Consider the following 19,822-nt stretch of genomic DNA (forward strand, 5'->3'; position numbering starts at 1 on the left):
AGTATAAAAAATATATAAGATGCGATATGTCGGAGGTTTTAGTCAAATCAAGGTAGATATCACACTTCACTCGCCTTTGTCATAAATGGAATAATTCGATTAAGATAATTAATTTCTAATATTTAAGTACAAAGCGAGTTATTTGAGACTTTAGAAGAGAAAACATGGCACTACTAAACTTTTAAGTATTGCATTTTATTTTACTATAAAGGGTACAACGAAAAGGTATTGTAAGTCGCATTTTAAAAGAAACTACAAAAAAAAACTATGCCAGGTATGCTAACCAAACGATTAGTCAACTTTTAGTTTAAAAATTATACCTTATTGTTAAACCAACATTGTTAGAAATCAAAAACTTTTTTTAGGTGTAAAATCAATGGGATCAAGTGACGCAAATGGAAAACCGAGCAAAAGTATTAACCGTCGATAATTTCAGGTTTTGTTAAAACATGTGATGCTATCTGTGGCACGTTGAACATACTCCATAAACTAGTTCCCTACCACCTATCGCGGCTTCTATATGTAACCTCTATATACTATGAATGATATATGAACTATAATATGAACAACTTACATAACTTTTATTAAGAAAATGTTTAGCCTGATATTTAAACAACGTTTTAAAAAAATTTGCTTACAAAATTCCTAATATACACTAGTCATAACGGTTGCTATAAAGATGTAAGAAAGTAAAATTATATATATGGTGCTCGCATTTACCCCCACTTGACCCTATTCAGTAATAACTCTCAAGATGTTCAATAGCCACATTTTCTTTTGTACCCTTCAGCTACTTTCATAAAATATTAACTTTTGCTAAAATGAAACAATATGATATTAAATAATGCAGATACCAATTGTTAAACGTTAGTTATAATATTTATTGTTGTTGTGTCTGCATCTGTGCTTGTAACTGTGCGATCATCTCTTGCATCCTCTTTAATTCGGCTTCCTTTTCTTGTAATATTTTGTCTTTCTCTGTGACTTTCTCAGGGTCAATAATACTAAAAAAAACATACTTCTATAAATGATAGTGGGAGTTTGTTGGATAAGGTAAAATAAAGAACAGAAAACCTAGTTATTTAAAAGTCAACGTTTCGATTTGTATTAATATTTATAGGCCATCTTCCGGAGGCTACTGAGAAAAATAAGGATTTTGGCATATTTATTGTACCAATTTTATTCTTATAAAGATAGTTTAAAAAATACAAAAATTTAATGGTATACAGATATTTAAATCAATTGAGGAACTAATATCGGTATAAAGATATGGGCTAGCAGTACTTTAAGACCATGAGAATTGGCTGGTATCTTGATTTCATTTGACAAATAAAAAAGTCAAGATCCAGTTTGTGTCTACATACACAACAGGTGTTATTCGCATGAAACATTTTATCTTCCATAACACTAAAACATACTTTTACAATTAAAACCTAACCTTACTAGATCTAATATAACCTAGAAGTATAGTCTTAAGAAAAAAAAGTCATATGTTGTAAAAACTTGCACTAATTTGCATTAAGAAATTCATATTAAGAAAGAAGTCCATTCTGAAGTGAAGTCAATATAAAATTGAAAAGTTAGTAGGGGAATTCTTTTCTCCACAAATAAAACTTTAACACATTAACACATACACAAATTCTAAACAATAAAAAACCTATTACTATTTATAACTATATATAACTATTTTTTATTGTTTAGAATTTGTGTATGTGTTAAGTAACCCAAGTCTGATGATGGCAAGAACACTTGCAGAAATGCATAAGTCCTGAAATTAGAGGATTAGCGTTTTATTTGTGGAGAAAAGACTTCCCCTACTAACTTTTCAATTTTAAGAAATTCAACTGTAGGTAAGCTGCTTTCAAATTTTGTTGTATGATGAAAGGGGATGTTAAAGTTAGTCACGTTTCTAAAATGACGGTTATGTAAAGTGCCCCTTGCAATTAAATACTCAGTAAGATATGATGGCGAGTTGTTTTTTTCCAATCCGATAAACAAACATAGCAAAGTGAAGTCCAACACAAAAATTGTATTTTAAGTGCTTATTGGAGACATACAGGGTATTACATAATGGTATCTCATAATTTTAAGGGGGAGTTCCTGGATAAATTTTAAGTCCTTAAGGTCATATAAACTTGGGTCTTAAAATGCTTAGTTTTTAAGATACAGGGTGTTAAAGATTTATTTTATTTTCAGTTTTTAATACATTTTCCAAAGACGGTTTGAGATATTGAACTGAATTTTAGATATTATGGTATAGACACACACTTTTTCTATGTTTATTTGAAATGATCACCTCTCGCTTCTATGCAGGCTTCTGCTCTTCTTTTCATAGAATTACGAACCTTTTGAAAAATTCCTGGCATGTTACGTATGGTTTCACATCCGCCAATAATTCTATTCCTTAATTCTTCTAATGTCATAATTGGTGTAAGATAAACTAATGTTTTTACGTGCCCCCATAAATAAAAATCCAAGCTGCTGAGATCAGGTAATCTGGGTGGCCAAAATTGTGGTCCTCCACGGCCTATCCAATGATTTTGGTAGGTTCTATTTAAATGCTCACGAGCCAATCGGCTAAAGTGGGCTGGAGTACCATCATGCATAAACCAAAGTTGTTGCCGTAACTGAAGAGGAACATCTTCAAGCCGCAAAGGCAAATCATTTGTGAAACAATTACAATAATCCTGTCCGTTAAGGCGTCCTGGTAAAAAAATGGTCTAATTAAATGATCGGATATAATACCGATCCAAACGTTGAGTCAAAAATTGTTGCTGAAAATGTGTCTCTGTAATAGCATGGGGGTTTTCGTGGGCCCAGTAATGATTATTATGGAAATTAGTGCATTTCGGGAAAAATTGGCTTCATCATGATCTTGGAATCAAATTTTTACGATTATTTATAACTTTTTGGATATACCATCTACAAAATTGGGTACGCGGTTCATAATCTCTAGGAAGCAGTGCCTGAACCCTTTGTATGTGAAAAGAATATAACAAAGAGTCTCTTAATATTTCCCATACCGTTTTGTAGGAGATATTTAATTCCATACCAATTTTTCGTAACACCCTGTATAACTTAGCGATATGCTCAAGTTTACAACCTCGATATGCAAAACGCATACACACGTTTTGTGCTAATTATATTTTAATTTTCTACCCCTCTGTGAGTATCTGTAATAAGCCAAGTTTAGCAGCGCGTCCACTGGGACAGATCAGCTCCGCACCGCATAATCCGCCTTGTCGGCAGTTTTTGAGATGCGTGTAATAAAAGAGTGCCACCCATTGAATCGGAATCGCTCACCTCAGAGTCCAATATTTCACTATAGGATTCGGCACCTATCTTTATTCTGATTAGTTGATTTAAATAAATCTTGCCAAACTATGAACTATTTAAGGTGCCGAATCGTATTGCGGAATGTTTAGGCGGTGCTGAAATCCAGAGTGGAAGGTATCGTAATAATTCTTTGTAATGGGTGCTGAATCCTTAAGTTTAATTAATGTCTTAATGTTAGAGCGGTGCCGAAATGCAAAATGGAATGTTGAGATTTTTGATGTAGATCTTGTATAGGCTGTATATGTATATTTTGAAAAATATAATCTAGATTAGTTCAGTGGCGGATTAAGATTTTTGCCTAGGCAGTTTTGAGCTTGGCGCCGTCATTTTGACAAAAAATGTTAATGGTATTTTCATGATTTAATTTGTTAGTCCACACTTAATAATGTTCTCGATTATTAAAAAACGGGAATACAAACAATACAAAACACAATGATTTCGATTTTAATCAGTTGCTATAAATTATTACAGTCTGGATACTTTGAAGGTTAACGGCAGTTAAAAGTTGTTGTGTAAAATGAAATATGAAAAGTGTCATTCTAATTTTGAATCACGTCAGAGAAGACCATACAAGAGTAGAAACATTGATACTGTCATTGCAATGGGGAGATGAAATTGTGCCAAATCAGCTTAAGATATGTGTGGATCGATTTCAACATCAGTTTAACTGATTTACGGCCAAGGATAGAAATAAAACTTAAAATTTTTAAATTATATATTTTAATTATGAAAACACATTACAGAAACACATATGTGAAATCAAAAAAGAAATAAATCTGCTACTTTCTGAAATAAGTGGTGTTGCGTAAACGCATCAACGGCCTATATTGTTAAGTGATATTGCCGAAAACAGTCAGCGTGTAAATAAATAGTGCAACGCTCATAAATATAAATTGTTTGACTTCTACATACACGACATCTTCTTCGGAAGTCAGTCCTACTAATTACATGTCCAAAGTGATCAACCCTCACTTCACTGGGTCGTTCTAATGGAAGTGGTCTAGCGAGAAAGTTCTTTGTTTTTAATAAGCGTACGGCGATGAATGATTTAAAATTCAGTTGTGACATTTTATTGTGATTCACCGTGTCGTAGAGTTTCCAGGAATTGACAAGAGTACTGTCTATTGTATTTTTAAATAGTGGCCACCACCATTTCTTACCCATCACACCGATTCTATAATTTGCCACGCCATTATCATGCAAATCTACTCCTCCCATGTATTTATTATATCTTGAACTTACAGCTGGTTGTGGGATTCACACTTCTTTTTTCGATTTTCTATTATATCTTTTAACAGAAGTAAGATACATGATAATGGGTACTAATTGCTAGACTTGTCTAGACACACTTGTGACAGGCAATTTCAGTTATTCGGCCGGTGATGCGAGAACGCAACAGCATAATTTATGACCTAATTAGGAAAACCCTGGTTCAACTAGCCCCGGTTTTAACTTTTATGGTGTAGTTTGGAATGTAATTAGTGTTAAAAAAATACAAAACTTTGAAAATAAAAACATTAAATAGGAGTATATGATTTTTAAAAATGTGCGGCCATATATAAGAAAAAATCCGGCTTTTTAAAAAATTCGTACAAGAAAAAATGGTTCAAATTTAATTCTGTCACTTTTGTTCAACCTTGCGTCAATGGTACCAGCCCATATTTCAGGCGAAAAAAGCACTATTTTTTTGTAAATAAATCATTAGTGCAGTGTTGCGTATACGCATCACTGGCCATAAATGGGTTAAAGGATAACTGATGTTTAATAGGAATTGTCGGTGACTATCCAATTGGACCGGTATTTCTACCATCAAGACTTACTGACGGGTTGTATCGTAACTTTTTTTTTTTTAAACAGATGCCAATCCGGCCCACTTTTTTGCAAGATTTACCATTGGCGACAAGAATTGAAATCACCAAATTTCAGTTTGGTTACTCATGGTTTTATAACAGCAACATACGCGAGATCGCTGGATTGGTGGAGTTGGGCCACACGCATGACCTGCTCAATACCTAGACTTAAGGCCCCTATAATATTTCTTAAGATGTCTCTAAAGTCATGTCTCTAAAGTCATTGCGAAATCGGCTCGAGTTCACGCAAAAGTGTATTGATCATCATAGAGAATACTTCGAGAAATAATAAAGCCATTTTCGACAATAAACTACTGCCCATTCATTGTTATGATCAAAAAATAAACAGCAACACTCACAACCAAAATAAAAAGGTGTTTAAAAATAATATCACTTGACGCCAATTCCTATTTAAATTATTAACAGTAGTTAGGTAGTTATCACTCTAATATCGATAATCGAGGGGTGAGAGCGTTTTTTTATGAAATACCTTAAAGATCCAGGATAAAAAAATTTTCGCTGAATAATACATTATAATTATAATAGCACTCTGAATAATAAAAATTCCTGTATTATACAACATCTAGTTAACAATATGATAAATTATTATTTTAATTTTTTGTTAGGTGGTTCAGTTGGTATTACATTTCTGAAGTTAAAAAAAAATATTTATATTATTTGGTTAATTTAAATGTATTGTTGTTGCTTTAGTTTTACTAATTTTTCCATTATTATTTGTTATAACTGGTTTTATCTCTGTACTGTTGCCCCCTTTTTTATTACTACCTTTAAATGTTTGCACCTTTTAGTTACTTTCATAAGAAAAACACAAGTATGCCAAACTATATATTTCTCTTTGTACGATTCTGAAGATGACCAAATACAAGTCGAAACGTTGATATTTAGGTAAACACGCTCCTGTTTTTTATTTAACCCCATCCATAAAATTGCCACAATAATACAAACAATTTAAATAAATTCAATGATAGATAGTGTAAAAACAGCAGTTATTCAGGCTTGAATTTGAATTATTTCAAATCAAAACTTACGTATTTCTTTTCGGGGCCACTGGAACCGCAGTACCGCCTTTTGCTAATCTTTCGCTTCTGTAATTTTCGTAATGCTCTCTTTGCGTTATGTCTTGAAGATCTTGCATGTGCGTTATTAGCATTGTTCTCAGTTTAATGAAATCACAGTGTTCCGGGTTCTCTACTTCAACCGCTCCCCACGGATATAACCGACCACGCACCTGAAATATTACATTTTCTCGTTATGAACTTTTTTAGACCAGACTAAGATATATATGATGACTTTTTTTAGTGTGTTCAATGCAAATCATCCTACTCGTCCTATAATTGCTCGATCCGCAGCAAATTGAAATATAGGGAATATGGCCAAGTAAGGGATTTGCCTAAAGGAAGATCACTGATTAATAGAACGGCCTATTTTTATTTGGTCTGTATTAAAATGGGAATTTATTCAGAGGTCTATTAAAGATGAAGTATGCTGCGCAGGTCCGGAACTCATTTTTCGTTTCCTAAGTTGCTTACGCTACATAATGCGTTAATCGCATAGAAGTTGTTAAATCATATCTAACGTTATGTTCCCTATTAAGTTAGCAGACACCCTGAGCGTTCTGTGCAACGCAAAAATTTAAATTAGATAAATATTATGAATGTTGCACATTTCTCCGTATAAATATTTTATTATTCTCACGTTATGAATGATATAATTGAGAAGTTTGAGAGTAAGTGTAGTTTTATAAGTTCTGTTAGTAAACAGGAGGGCGAATATTATTATTGAGAACCAAAAGAAATATTCCAGACTACGACGGACAATGTATGCAGAAGTGTTGTTCGGCTGTAATCTCCAAGAAACAAGAACGTCGAATAAGCAGCTGAAGTTCAGCTAACTTCAGATGCACGTTGTGCAAAAAGAGAACTGCATGTAGGCTCTAGAGTCATATAAGCACTTAGGCCATCCAAAGCTGAACAAATTCGTACAAAAGTAACCAACAAAAAAAAATTGTTATTTAACAACAAAACACTAAAACGTTTAACCTATAATGAGATGTATATAAACTTAAGTAAACTACACTGTAAACTTTTGACTTTAACTATTTTTTTTAAATTATTCATCAGTTCAAAAAAAGAAATATGCTGTTTGAAAGACATTTTATATGCTTGAATGTGAGTATAAATAAGGCTTATCGTTTAAATGCGTAGCAACTGGCAACAAATGAAACGTGTTTATGTGGTGGTTGTAACCAAAATAACAAGTTTGTCAAATATTAAAATTAATGCGTTTGTAACTGAAATTTGCATATTATTCGTTTTTCATCTCAATACTGTTTAAGTGTGCTAGAGTCATGCCTAATTTACCACAGAAGCCGCCCAAGTTATTGTTTTAATGGAAAATGGATTTGGTCAGCAAGCTGTTTCTAGACAATTGGATATGACACGCGCAGCGGTTCGAAGAGTGTACCAACGTTATGATATGTGGATGCTATGATAGCATCCACATATTCCTATAGACAACCTGGAACAGGCAGAAGGCGATTTACAACCGCTCGTAATGACCGCTTTATTGTGTCAACAACATTAGGAAATTGTCACTTTAATGCCGTTCAAGTGCAACGACAGCTCCGTGAGGTTCGAGGTTGGGCTATTAGTCAGTGGACAGTAAGGCGAAGACTGCAGGAAAATAATCTGATCCCTAAAACACCTACGATCGGTCCAAAACTTACTCCAGCTCATCGGCAAGCACGCCTGCGTTTTGCATGGGATCATCTGAATTCGATGAATTGGAAGTTAAAACAATATGGATTTGTTCCGTTCAGAATGAGACCAGAATATGCCTGCATGGTAGCCACCCAAGAAGGAAAGTGTACCGAAGACCAAGAGAGCGAATTGCAGATTGCTGCTGTAAAGAGTGGTTCCTGCATGATCTGGAGTGCAATTTTTATAGGAGCATGAACCGATCCTCAGTTCATTTTAGCAGTTCATTTAGTACCTTACGTCGACTACATTGAAGACGTATTTACCTTTATGCAGGATTATGCAAGGCCACACACCGAACCGGGCAAAGTTACATTGCAGAAGTTGGTTTTCGGGTTATGGAGTGGCCAGCATATAGTCTTGACCTAAATCCAATCCAACATTTATGGGATGAGCTAAAACGAAGAATTTGAGCTAGACTTTTTACCCCAAACTTGATCCCAGAGTTTATTGTTGCAGTAGAAGAACAGTCGCTTAACATCCCACAAGAAACAATAGCAAACTTGATTAGATCTACGCCTAATCATATCAGAGATGTTATTAGGGCAAAAGAAGGCCATAACCATTATTAAAAAAAAAAGTGTTAAATTTTAAATGATCAATAACACTCTTTATGTTAATATTAAAAAAGCTTAATTTGCTTAATACATTAATTTTACTATGTTAAACATAGGAAGTCGAAATAAGTGTTCATAAATTTATACTCACTTTAAAACATTGTTTTTGACCTTTTTTTGATCTGATGAATAATTTTAAAAAAATAGTTAAAGTCAGAAGTTCACAGTGGGCCGATTTCAATGCACATGTATAAATTATTAAATAAAACTTCTTAACTGATAATGGTTTTTCATTAATGTTTACAGATCAGCGAAACTTGCGAAAGGTGCTTATAAGAAAACATAGGTAAGTATAATTTGACATGTTTAAATTGCACTACAATTATTATAATCCTATATATTTATGTGCTCTAATTGAGTATCAGTATAATTGAGTAACAGTAAGCATACTAATGGTTCTTAGAAAAAAATTGCAGAAATTTAGGGATGCAGTATGTTATAAATGTAATGATCACTGAAACATGGCACACAGCAGTTTGTGTGATTAAGGTGTTTCAGAATGCCTCAGTGAATAAGATGGTTGTCACAATGTATAATATTATTAAATTATTTTATTTCTGTTAAACGGTTTTGTATATATCCTTTTCCTAAGTACACTTCTAAATTGTAGAATTTCATAGTCGCTAAGAATTTAAGGCAAATAAAAAATACGAAAAAACCAATAGTCAGATTGATTCTATCAACTTTTCTAACTAATCCAGTGTTTAACTACAGGCAAAAAATGTTATGAACAATATGTAAATAAATTGAAAATAATTTGTTGGACAATCTACAATATTTTATTTATTTATTTATTTATTTATTTACGGAATTTACGGAATGTAATGGATATCCATTTACAAAAGTGTTACATAGCAGACCCATACAAACATATATATTCAGATACAAAACCATCTATAAATCAACGAAAGGTGTAGATGAGTTATTAATTAAAGCCCCTGTGAAATAATATTCTTTAACTGCCCCTTAAAAGATGTAATCCTAGAGTCAAAAAAGCTTATTTGCCCTGACAGACCATTAGCACTTCGAGCCATTCGTGTAATTGGCTCATTATTACCATAATTGGTATGGTGGAATGGGACTGAAAATATTTCTGATTGTCTATTCAATCTGGAAGGCACCCTAAGTTTAAAAAGAGACAATAACTCGGGACAATCTATAGTAGCATTTAAAACCTTATGCATAAAACATTAGTCGAGTAATGTTCTTTGTGACTCTAATGTGGGTAAGTTCAGGTTATCCCTGACCCACTGATAGTAATACTCCTGTCTCCTGTAACCACATCTAAAAGCACCCACCCTTAAAAAATTATTTTGAGTTTTTTCAATCTGCTCGATGTAGCAGTTATCTGACGGGGACCACACAATTGAGCCTAAAAGTAAATAAAGACAAATCAGTTGTAGACCGTTGGATAAAACCCAGCATTTTCATTGCCCTACCAGTCTCCTGATTAATGTGACTTTTAAAAGACAACCTGGAATCAATAAATATTCCCAAGTCAGAAACCTCTGTTTTGACACCAATTGCTACATTATTTATTTCATAAAGAAAAGCAATAGGGTTTCTTTGCTTAGAAAAAGTAATCTTATGGCACTTATTGATATTAAGGGACATTCTATTCAAGTGGCACCAATCAAAGAATAAATTAAGGTCTTTTTGCAGGAGCACAGCATCGGAAAGGGATGTGATAGGCCTAAATAGCTTCGCATCATCAGCAAACAGTTTCCAAACTAAATCAATCAAAATTTTTTTTGGGTCAAATATTGCTATTAATATTATAGGAATCGAAATTTCCTGATAAAATGAATTAAGTGGCCATCAAAATCACCCAATTAGATTTCTTCAGACAATAGATTGAAAATCAATTATAATAAGTAATTTTAATACATATATAAAGTAATTTTACGGGAATTGTGAAGGATTTGTTTCCTTTGCAAGTTTTCTGATATGAATAGGATTATCAATGAAAACAGTTAAATTCTGGCTTTAAAAGCTAAAGCTACTTAAGAAGCAAGAAAATACAGAAATTATGTCGGTCAAATCACTTTAATATTCAGAAGACAAGACACTTACCTTACGCCCTCTAACTTCTAATAATGTATTGGCACCACAAACAGCAAACGGTACAGCTTGCCTTAATTGACGGACCTAAAAAAATATTTTTTTCTTGAACAAGTTATTCAATTTTGCCAGTTAAATAAACAGTAACCTAATCAAGGTGTTATCGCCTCAAAAAAGCCGTTTAAAAAAAAATTCTAGTGTTTATTGTATTTAAAGAACTTTTAATTTTTTTTAAGCAAGGGATATCTTTTTATCGAAGCTCGATGAAGAGAATCAGAAAGCATTAAATAATTCAACGAAAAATACAAAGTAAAGTTCTCCCAAGTATGTAATCAAAAGACAAATTACAATTAAATATTTCGCCGGACTGGGCCTCGTCAATTCTGTTAGAAACTTTCTCATAGGTTTTATGTAATACTAGAAATACTTGTGCATATTTAACTATAATTCTCTTGTAAAGTCTCTTTTTACTTATTGTATTGTGGTTTGCGGTGGGGCATATCAAACACATTTTAAATTATTAAAAGTAGTGTAGAATTATATCCTTAAAGTCATAAATAAGAAAAGCAGACCAATTTATTTATATAATGACGCCATAATATGTAAGATATACCGCCTTTATATACAAAATGTTTCTGGATACAGAATTAAACAAAATCTTAAAATCTACAGCTTAAAATTTTAATTTTTTGGTGACATTATGGTTCGCTCTAAGGCAACATCAGACCTATACTTAAACTACTTAAACTTATTAATTCGACACCGCTTATTGAGACGAGACTGCTATTAACGAGATCAATAGTAAACTAACGGTCTGACTAGACAACTGGAAGATGTCTTCAGCCAAACATATTTGTCATGTCCAAAGGTACATTTCTAGGCAAGTCATTAATATAAGTAAAGAACAATACAGGTCCCAATATTGAAAGCTGTCTGACTCCAGTTATTATTTCTAATCAGACATGACTGATTGACCAGTGCCCTACCATGAATACCATAATATTCCAGTTTTTCCAGTAGAATGAGGAGAAGCTATTAAATGCTTTTCTAAATTCACAGCTCAAACGAAAACAAAACTAAATAACTGTTGAACGATACGGTAAAATACCTTCTGATTCAAACAGCCTTATGCGTTTGTCATACTGATATCGCTAGACAGGGGTACATCGTCAACGTTAGGTAGAGAATGAAGAAATAAGTTATTAAATATTACCAAAAATTTAAACAATTTACCTGTTCTTTATACTCTTCATCCTCATCAGAATCGCACTCGGGCAAAGAGAATATTTTAATGCCATTATGTGCGATTTCATCTAGCACCTTCCTTTTCAATTTCTGCATCTCCTTCTTTGTTAATACGTCAGCTTTGGCAATCACAGGAACTATGTTTACTTTGTTATGTAACTGTTTCATGAATTCGATATCTAAAGGTTTTAAACTAAAAATTAAAAACAAACTCTCTATAAATTGAAAATATCTGACAAAACTTTATCATTAAAGCTTTTTAATATTTAACGTTTTGTACGTTTGGCATCATTTAAATACTTAAAAGTAATACGATGTGATCCGGAAATGATTGATAAGACTAAATAAGGGATAGCTTATATAGATATGAATTATTTGGAATATCCTGTATTAGATCTTTTTTTTTAATGCAAAGGCCTTTTTAATCTGATACCTATTCAATATTGCAGCGTTTTCATTCCGATAAAAATATCTCATCAGCATTGTTACGCATTTCCGAATTTGATTATTCAACTTTTTTTAGCGAAAAAAAAAATTGTGCATTAAGTTCCGACCCGATTATTCTAGAATACTGCAGCTAAAATAAACAATATAGGGTTATGAAATAAAAAATATACAGGGTAATTAGTAGGTAAAATATTCAATTAGTAGGTCTCATAGAAAATTTAATTTTGACAATTTTCTTTCAATATACTGGATCGGTCGACAGAGCTCTGAAGTGCAGATGTGAATGGATTAACTTGAAATAACAACTGTAAATTATAAGTTTAAAAAAAACGATTGCATTGCGTGCACTATCCCCTCTCCTAATTAGAGTCAAAAACAACAAAGAGACGTGCAACTAAATATAAGTTTTTGTCCTATTGTTATTGCTCTCTTTAATCTGCACATATTGCATTTCGTCGTCGCACTATTAAGGTGGCGCGACAATCATCGTTTTCTCTTTAACGTAATGACTTTTCTGCTCTAGAAAGAAATTTGCGAAGGGCATATTAATCAGAATTAAAATGAAAATATATCACATCTTTTGAGATATCTACTTCAAATTTTAAACACATTTTAGTCTCATTCAGGTATTTTTGGAATCCAATGTGTTATTTTCTGGTAACCAAAAGCCATCAGTTTTCCTATAAGTCATATAAGATTTTACTATAAAGACTTATTATGAAATAGATGTTACAAGAGAAGTTAGAATAAAACAATGATACAGTGGCGGCTTGAGACTTGTTGGATAGGAAAAAATATAATATTGCATAAAAATTATAATAATCTGTAAATTAAAGACTAAAAACCTAAATATGCAATAAAATTGTACAAAAAAGTCCAAATTTATAAAGCAAAAGACATAAAACACTTTATTTACACAAATTGTACTTACCCATGTCCGAATGGTGAAATGAAATAGAAACAACAATGTATCCTATTATCTACTATATTTTTCCTATTTAATCCACTTTCGTCTTTCAAAAACCTTTCGAACTGCTCGTCGATATATCTAATGATTTCCGAAAACGAATCGGTATTGTCGATGGCGTCTCCATAACCTGGAGTATCGACAACAGTCAGTCTTAATTTTATGCCTCTCTCTTCAATTTCGACTGTTGTAGGTTCCAGTTTTACTGTTTGTTTTAATTTTTCTAAAAAAACATTAGTAATTTATTTATTTATTACCTTTATCAACAGCTATGAAGCAACTTACAGCACTATAAATTAAAATACTATAAAATGAAGGTATGAAATAAATTGTAAAAAATACAAAAACAAATACACAATACACATAATTACCTACACTAATAAAATACAATAATAAATATCTAACATACTACTGGTCAGTTCAGTTCTGTCTAAATTTATTTAGTATTATTGTCTTACACTAATACAGCTTAACTGAATCAAGTCAATATCAGATAAAATAAGCATCTAAGTTAAGGTTGGTTTCTGGATAAGCCAGATAAAATACTTTTGGAAGGTGAGTGTTTATTTATAATTTGTAATACATATTCCCGATTAGCATCGGATGTTTTAAAATGATTGCAAACTAATATTATTGGCCAACAGGCCATTGAAAAAAGATATGCCCCATAAGGTTACAGGGGGCATTGTCCTTTAATTTATTATCCTGCATTGGAGGCCATAAAAATAATGCCTGCATCTGTTTTAAAACTCAATCGATTTTCTTGTTTATATGCACACATGAGTACTTGTAAAGGCACATACCTATTTATTTTTATGTTTAGATTAAGGAAGCAATAACCTCTCCAGATGTTAAACAAGAAATTACTTATACTAATCAAAAGCGGTGGTGTAAGTACTTTAAAATTAAACTATTTTACTTATCTATATTTTTAAGAAAAATAGAAGTAACAGATCCTCTCATCACCTTTTTTTTTGCTCTTTATCCAGCAGCATAAACATTATTGTAGTGTTCCCATATTTTGACAATGAACAACTGTGTCAATACGTAAAAAATCAAACTTAAACACTATAAATTATATTAATATTCAGAAGGATTCATAGATTTTTACTGATTGGCATACCTAAACAAATTAAATTGAATGGAAATCTACCAATGCTTCCATGTTTGGCGAAATTTTTAGGACACAGACAATTTGGGGTTTAATTTAAATCAGTTTTACAGCATAAAGGATCCATTATGTTCCAAAGTCCTGGTTTACTTTTAACTTTCTTTGTTTGTTTACTTTTATGTAATATATTTGTTTTTTTTGTGTATTAGGTCTACCAACTTAATACAGAGATATTTTTTTTTCATTTGGTTTTATGTAACTTACATTTATCAAGTAAAAATGTATATAGCTGCATGTAGACAAAATGCATACAAAGCATACATTAAAAATATGCTTTTTGCATCTTATGAATAACATATGTATATTAGAGTGTTTAAAAGAATGTTCATAAAGATTTCTTCAAACAATTAGTACATATCTAAGTAATGACTCAACCAATGATAAACATTCACAAGTAGTACTGTCATTTTCATTCCACTCTTTATCTATAGGGTGAAGAAACTGGGCTATTTCTAATAAAACCTGATCAAATAAACAGCAATAACTTTACGTACATAAAAAACGTACTAGTTTTTGTACTGTTTTTCTCCTATTTTGTAGTTTAAGGTAATTAGTAGTTTTTTTTGAGAGCCCCAATTCTGCCCCAATTTAGGTTATTTTATTGTTAATCCTGGTAGCTTAATATTTCTCGGTTTTGTATACATGCTTGCTCTGACTGTCAGTATTCTCTTGATTTTTTTTTTCTACTGATTGATCTCCATCAGCACAAACAATGTAAAAAATTCTGAGCATGTTCAAATTGTTCCATGGGTCTTTAAAAGGGACCGCATTTGGTGACATGTTAATCAGTTTTGTTGACAGTCAACTGTGATTTTGTGGAAGTTGTAATCTGACATTGTCAAAGAAAAAAGTGTGCTCCTGACTTAAAAGTGTATTAGTGGTTTGTGTTTCAATACCATTACAGTATATTATGCTATGATCAGTCTTAGATCATAGCATTATGTTACAATCTATATGTTTTATACAATTTTTATTTGACATGTATAAGAATTTTGTACTTTTTTGCACTAATAAATAAATTCTAAACTATTTGTAGATTACTTACCTACAGCATCAGGCACAACTCTTTCTGGGTAAAGGTCGGCCAAAAAAAGGGCATTTACAAGAGTGGACTTTCCTAATCCACTCTCTCCTACAACCATGAGGGTGAACTCAAATCCCTTTTTTACAGACTTTCTGTGAACTTGGTTGGGCAGATTGGCAAAACCTACATACCCCGGAGTCTCCAGACTTGAAAACTGTAGAAAAAAGATAATAAAGCCTTAATATGTATTTTTTTATGAAAATTCTGCAATCAATAAATGATTTAGCTGCAATCAATGAATGACGTGAAAGTCTCAAGGCCTGAAGAGAAAAATCCCTTGTTATTTTTCTCTTCAAACTTTTACATAGGCAAATTGAATGCAAATACCTGCTGAGTGGGGTCTTATTTAGAGTGCCTCAAACAACCAAAAGCTTACAACAGCTATTTTACCATGAGCAGCATTAAACCAACTATAGACAACAAGGCTTTTACTACAATTTGACAAAAACCTATGATAAATTTTACTCTGATGTCAACATTTTTAGGTACACTTAATAGGAATACATCATTTCACTTGTGTCATAATTTAATATTAGGAATGATGTATAATAAACTTCTGCATATACAGGTAAACACCTAGGTGCATGAAACAAATTTTTAAAACTCAGATCTAGAGACAGGATTATACACATTTATACTGTACATTTTGTAAAAAAAAAATATTAAAAATGCTAGTATAGATCAATTTTAAAAACTTAACACTTTTAAGAACATTTTATAGTACTATTTGAAGTGTTTTGATTCTGTAACCTTTGTAATAAATAAATAAAATTTTGGCTGAATTTGATTTTAGTGAAAGAAACAGGTAATGCATATATACCTTTCTATTGGAGAAGTAATTGTTTCTTAAAATAATTTGATTCTTCAATGACTAAATTATTTCCCAATTATCAAGACATGGATAATTCATATATTTAAATACATTTTAACATTTAAAATAATTTTGTTTTTCATTCCAGGGATTCTGACCTAATTGGAAAAATATTTTTTTTTATTCCAGGCACTCAGTATGCCTTGAAAATAAATTCCTTAATTGCCTGGACAATTTTTTTTTTAATTCCAGACATTTTAAAGTAATTTTGACACTATACTGATGATTGTCCTTAAAAGGTCATTTTAGAAGATAATAAATTCATACAAATTTAACAGTCAGCATTTACCAAAAAACTGCCTGGAAAAGACGATTTTTCTGCTCTTCCAGGCACTCGTGATCATATTGTTGCCTAGAAAAGAACCTGAAAAATCCTCAATCATCTAGCAAAATCTTTAAAATATTCCAGGCGTTCACCTCATTTTTACCCGTTTCAGGTAGTTTGAATCAAAATGAAATTTTCCTTGTAATGGACTGCATGGAAAAATAGGGAAAAATAGGAGTATTTTTTAGTCCAGGCATCCAGTGTTTAAAATTTCTAGACATTTTTAAGTAATTTTGATACCTTACAGGTAATTTTGAAGAAATTAATTTCATAGAAATAAAATTAAATTTAATGGCAGCATTTACCAATTAAATGCCTGGAACAGTCGATTTTTGTTTTATTTCAGGCATTCATAATCATATTGTTGCCTGGAAAAAAGACTCAAAAATTCTTAATTACCTAGAAGAAATATTTTAAATATTCCAAGCATTCACAACTAATTTTTTTCAGCCTGCACACATTACTGCAACACTGCAAGCCTTATTCATTTCTCAATTTGTTACCTATTTAATAATATCTACTTGCTTTAATATAGTTGACTTCCATTTAACCAGGTGCAATCTGCTATAGGATACATTAAATATGTATGTAAAATATTAAGTATTTTTATCTGGGTTTCTATGTTAAAGCTAGTATGGTAACAAGCCACTTAACTAGTAAACTTTGTAACCAGGTCCTAGATTTTTACAACAGGTAAATGTGACATTATAGCAGTAACATCAAGTTTGTATATATTCAGTATACCTTTGCATCAAAAAACATTTGTTTAGCATGCAGAATAAGATTATATTTTTGGAACCCCTTTTTGCACTTGTAAAAGATTGTTGTACTTTGTCTGTAATATTATTGATGGTTTAATTGATTATCCAACACTATTAAAACAAATGACAACACACTTATTTTATTTATTGTAAAGTTATGAATTTACAGCCATTGATAATAATTTTTCCTGTATACCTTAGGACAAGTAAAACAGACTGGAGACACAATTTTTGACTAACAATACAAAAGTCCTCCCAGGTGTCAACAATTATATACCCTATTGTAATTATATGGAACTGTCATAAAGGAGAGAATATCCCTCAATTTGAATCAAAAACCATGCTTCTCATATTATACCAAGTGTAACATACAATTTGGGAATCATAAAAACATACAGTCCAATTTTTACATCCAGAAACAAATGAATAAAGTCAACCTGGCAGCCTTTCTCCAGTGAATCAATAAATAAATTTTCATATATGGCCAGATTAGTGGTGCTTGATTGTTATTTTTTAAAGCCATGCTGATTTAGAATAATACTTAAATTCAAAAATGCATTATTATTCGAAAAATTAAAATTTTCCATTGATATCAGACATAATCTTACATTAACAGACAGTTATTACAGGAAATTTAGTATTTTCAGATTTGTTAATAAATGGTTTAATACTTTCCTGTTTTCAGATACGAGTGACTCTTTTACCAGTGCAGATCTTGGAAGCGATAGAGCCAGGTGGTTTAGCTGTGTTGTGACGAGTAATAAGACCCAGGGAGGCAAAACAATTTATTGTTTGCTACCTCTTATTTGGTGCACAAATTATAAACAGAGAAAAGCATAGATTTCTTTCAAAAAGATGAAGGAAGGAAGCTGTCCTGAGGGTAAGCAGCTCTTTAAAAATACTGGTGGAACTCCATGAGCTCTCTTTTCAGCTTACAAGCCAAAAGAAATCCCATGGTCTCTTAATGTTAGAGGAACTAGCTTACTTGCTATAGGTAGGAAAGCACTGGGTGATATAGTTTTAGTATGTCAGTGTAACTTTGTATATTTTAAATATAAATGTTAATACCTATATACTTTATTTCATTCAGGCATGTAACAAAATTTATGTTGTTAAAGTTATTTATTTTTATGACATTTGTTCAAGTACATGTAGAAATTACTCTATTTTACCCTATTTAAATTAAATTTAAACTTTTTTACCAGTAACCATTGGCTCTACTTGGTTAGATTGTTATTACTATAACTTATAAACAGTATTTATCAGAAAGTAGTTCAATATTTATTAGCAAATGTATAATATTGTGCATCTGATCCCCCTACCAGTAAACTTATGACATAGACTGAGAATAATACAGGCCGTTATATGGATTCTTGGGGTAAACCAGAATGATATGTGAAGATATTACTTCCTTCATTATTCACATATACATAGTGCCTTCCCGTATGGAGAACGGATTGTGATAGTAGGATCAAGTAGATGTGCAAAGATAGTTCCATTTTTATGGAAGATATGATAAAGAAATAAGTAAACAAAAGACTTACATTCTTCACAGTCTCATTGGCCATAATAAATCACCAAATTACACTTTCCTAAGAAAACAGAAAAATGCTAAAGCAATAACAAAATTTGCTGCAAGGAACAAGAAACCACTTAGATTCGATTTCAAATGTTATTTATGCAATTAGAGTATCTTCCGTAATCTAAATTTGGAAATCTGACCCACACTGTACGTTAATAAAATATTAATTAGTAACACAGTAAAGAAATGAATGAAACACCAAACTCAGAAAACAAACACAATATTATGCGGGTTGTCTAATAATGAATGAAAATTCTTTTGACAGCCAAAATGACGTAGGTGACGGATACGCCCTCGGGAGTTTTCGAGGCGGGCAATTTCAATTCGCTGGGGTATAGGTATCGATCAAGGCGACAATTGCTTAGGGGTTTGGGTGTTTATTTAGAACCTTAACTTAATATAATTGTTTCTTTTGGATTTTTGTTACGATTGTGAAAATACGACTGTGTGAACCGTCCGATCGATATCCAGCAACCAAATCGAGAATGCAGCATATTATGTCCTTTGCGAGCAAGCTATTTATAGTCCGCGCTTGCTGATATTTAATCTTAATGTAATTCCCGTATCTCCTGAAATTTCCAAGGGATTTTAATAATTTTTATATATTAACAAGCCAGATATCAACAATGAATACCTAAATCGAATTATAGTAGGCCCAAACCTCTTGAAACTAAGGCTTCGTTGTGAAAATTAATTAAAAAAGTCAATGTTAAAGAGATGAAAAATGC

The 19,822-nt window shown here is 31.8% G+C and overlaps 1 protein-coding gene and 1 long non-coding RNA gene across 2 annotated transcripts; one reads left to right on the forward strand and one right to left on the reverse strand.

Moving 5' to 3' along the window:
• Nucleotides 1-562: 562 nt before the first annotated feature.
• Nucleotides 563-19,329, reverse strand: LOC126738624 (septin-1). The gene is made up of 7 exons (XM_050444049.1): nucleotides 19,057-19,329; nucleotides 15,517-15,709; nucleotides 13,265-13,523; nucleotides 11,875-12,079; nucleotides 10,654-10,728; nucleotides 6,236-6,435; nucleotides 563-1,004 (listed from the first exon to the last, which is right to left on the reverse strand). The coding sequence occupies exons 1-7, from the start codon at nucleotides 19,078-19,080 to the stop codon at nucleotides 881-883; spliced, it is 1,080 nt and encodes a 359-aa protein (XP_050300006.1). The 5' UTR covers nucleotides 19,081-19,329; the 3' UTR covers nucleotides 563-880.
• On the forward strand, nucleotides 17,304-18,544 carry LOC126738629 (uncharacterized). Its single transcript, XR_007661398.1, has 3 exons — nucleotides 17,304-17,444; nucleotides 18,198-18,392; nucleotides 18,444-18,544. It is a non-coding gene; the product is annotated as an uncharacterized LOC126738629 (long non-coding RNA).
• Nucleotides 19,330-19,822: the final 493 nt, after the last annotated feature.

The sequence above is a fragment of the Anthonomus grandis genome, chromosome 7, assembly GCF_022605725.1.
Source record: "Anthonomus grandis grandis chromosome 7, icAntGran1.3, whole genome shotgun sequence".
In the NCBI taxonomy this organism is placed as follows: domain Eukaryota; kingdom Metazoa; phylum Arthropoda; class Insecta; order Coleoptera; family Curculionidae; genus Anthonomus; species Anthonomus grandis.

What these genes read in the sequence shown, in the direction of transcription:
- LOC126738624 (XM_050444049.1), bottom strand. Translation starts at nt 19,080, where the DNA reads ATGGCCAATGAGACTGTGAAGAAT. An exon ending in CCAATGAGACTGTGAAGAAT is followed by an intron (nt 15,710 to 19,056) that starts GTAAGTCTTTTG and finishes TTTTTTCTACAG; the next exon opens with TTTTCAAGTCTGGAGACTCC. An exon ending in TAGAAGTTAGAGGGCGTAAG is followed by an intron (nt 6,436 to 10,653) that starts GTAAGTGTCTTG and finishes GTAATATTTCAG; the next exon opens with GTGCGTGGTCGGTTATATCC.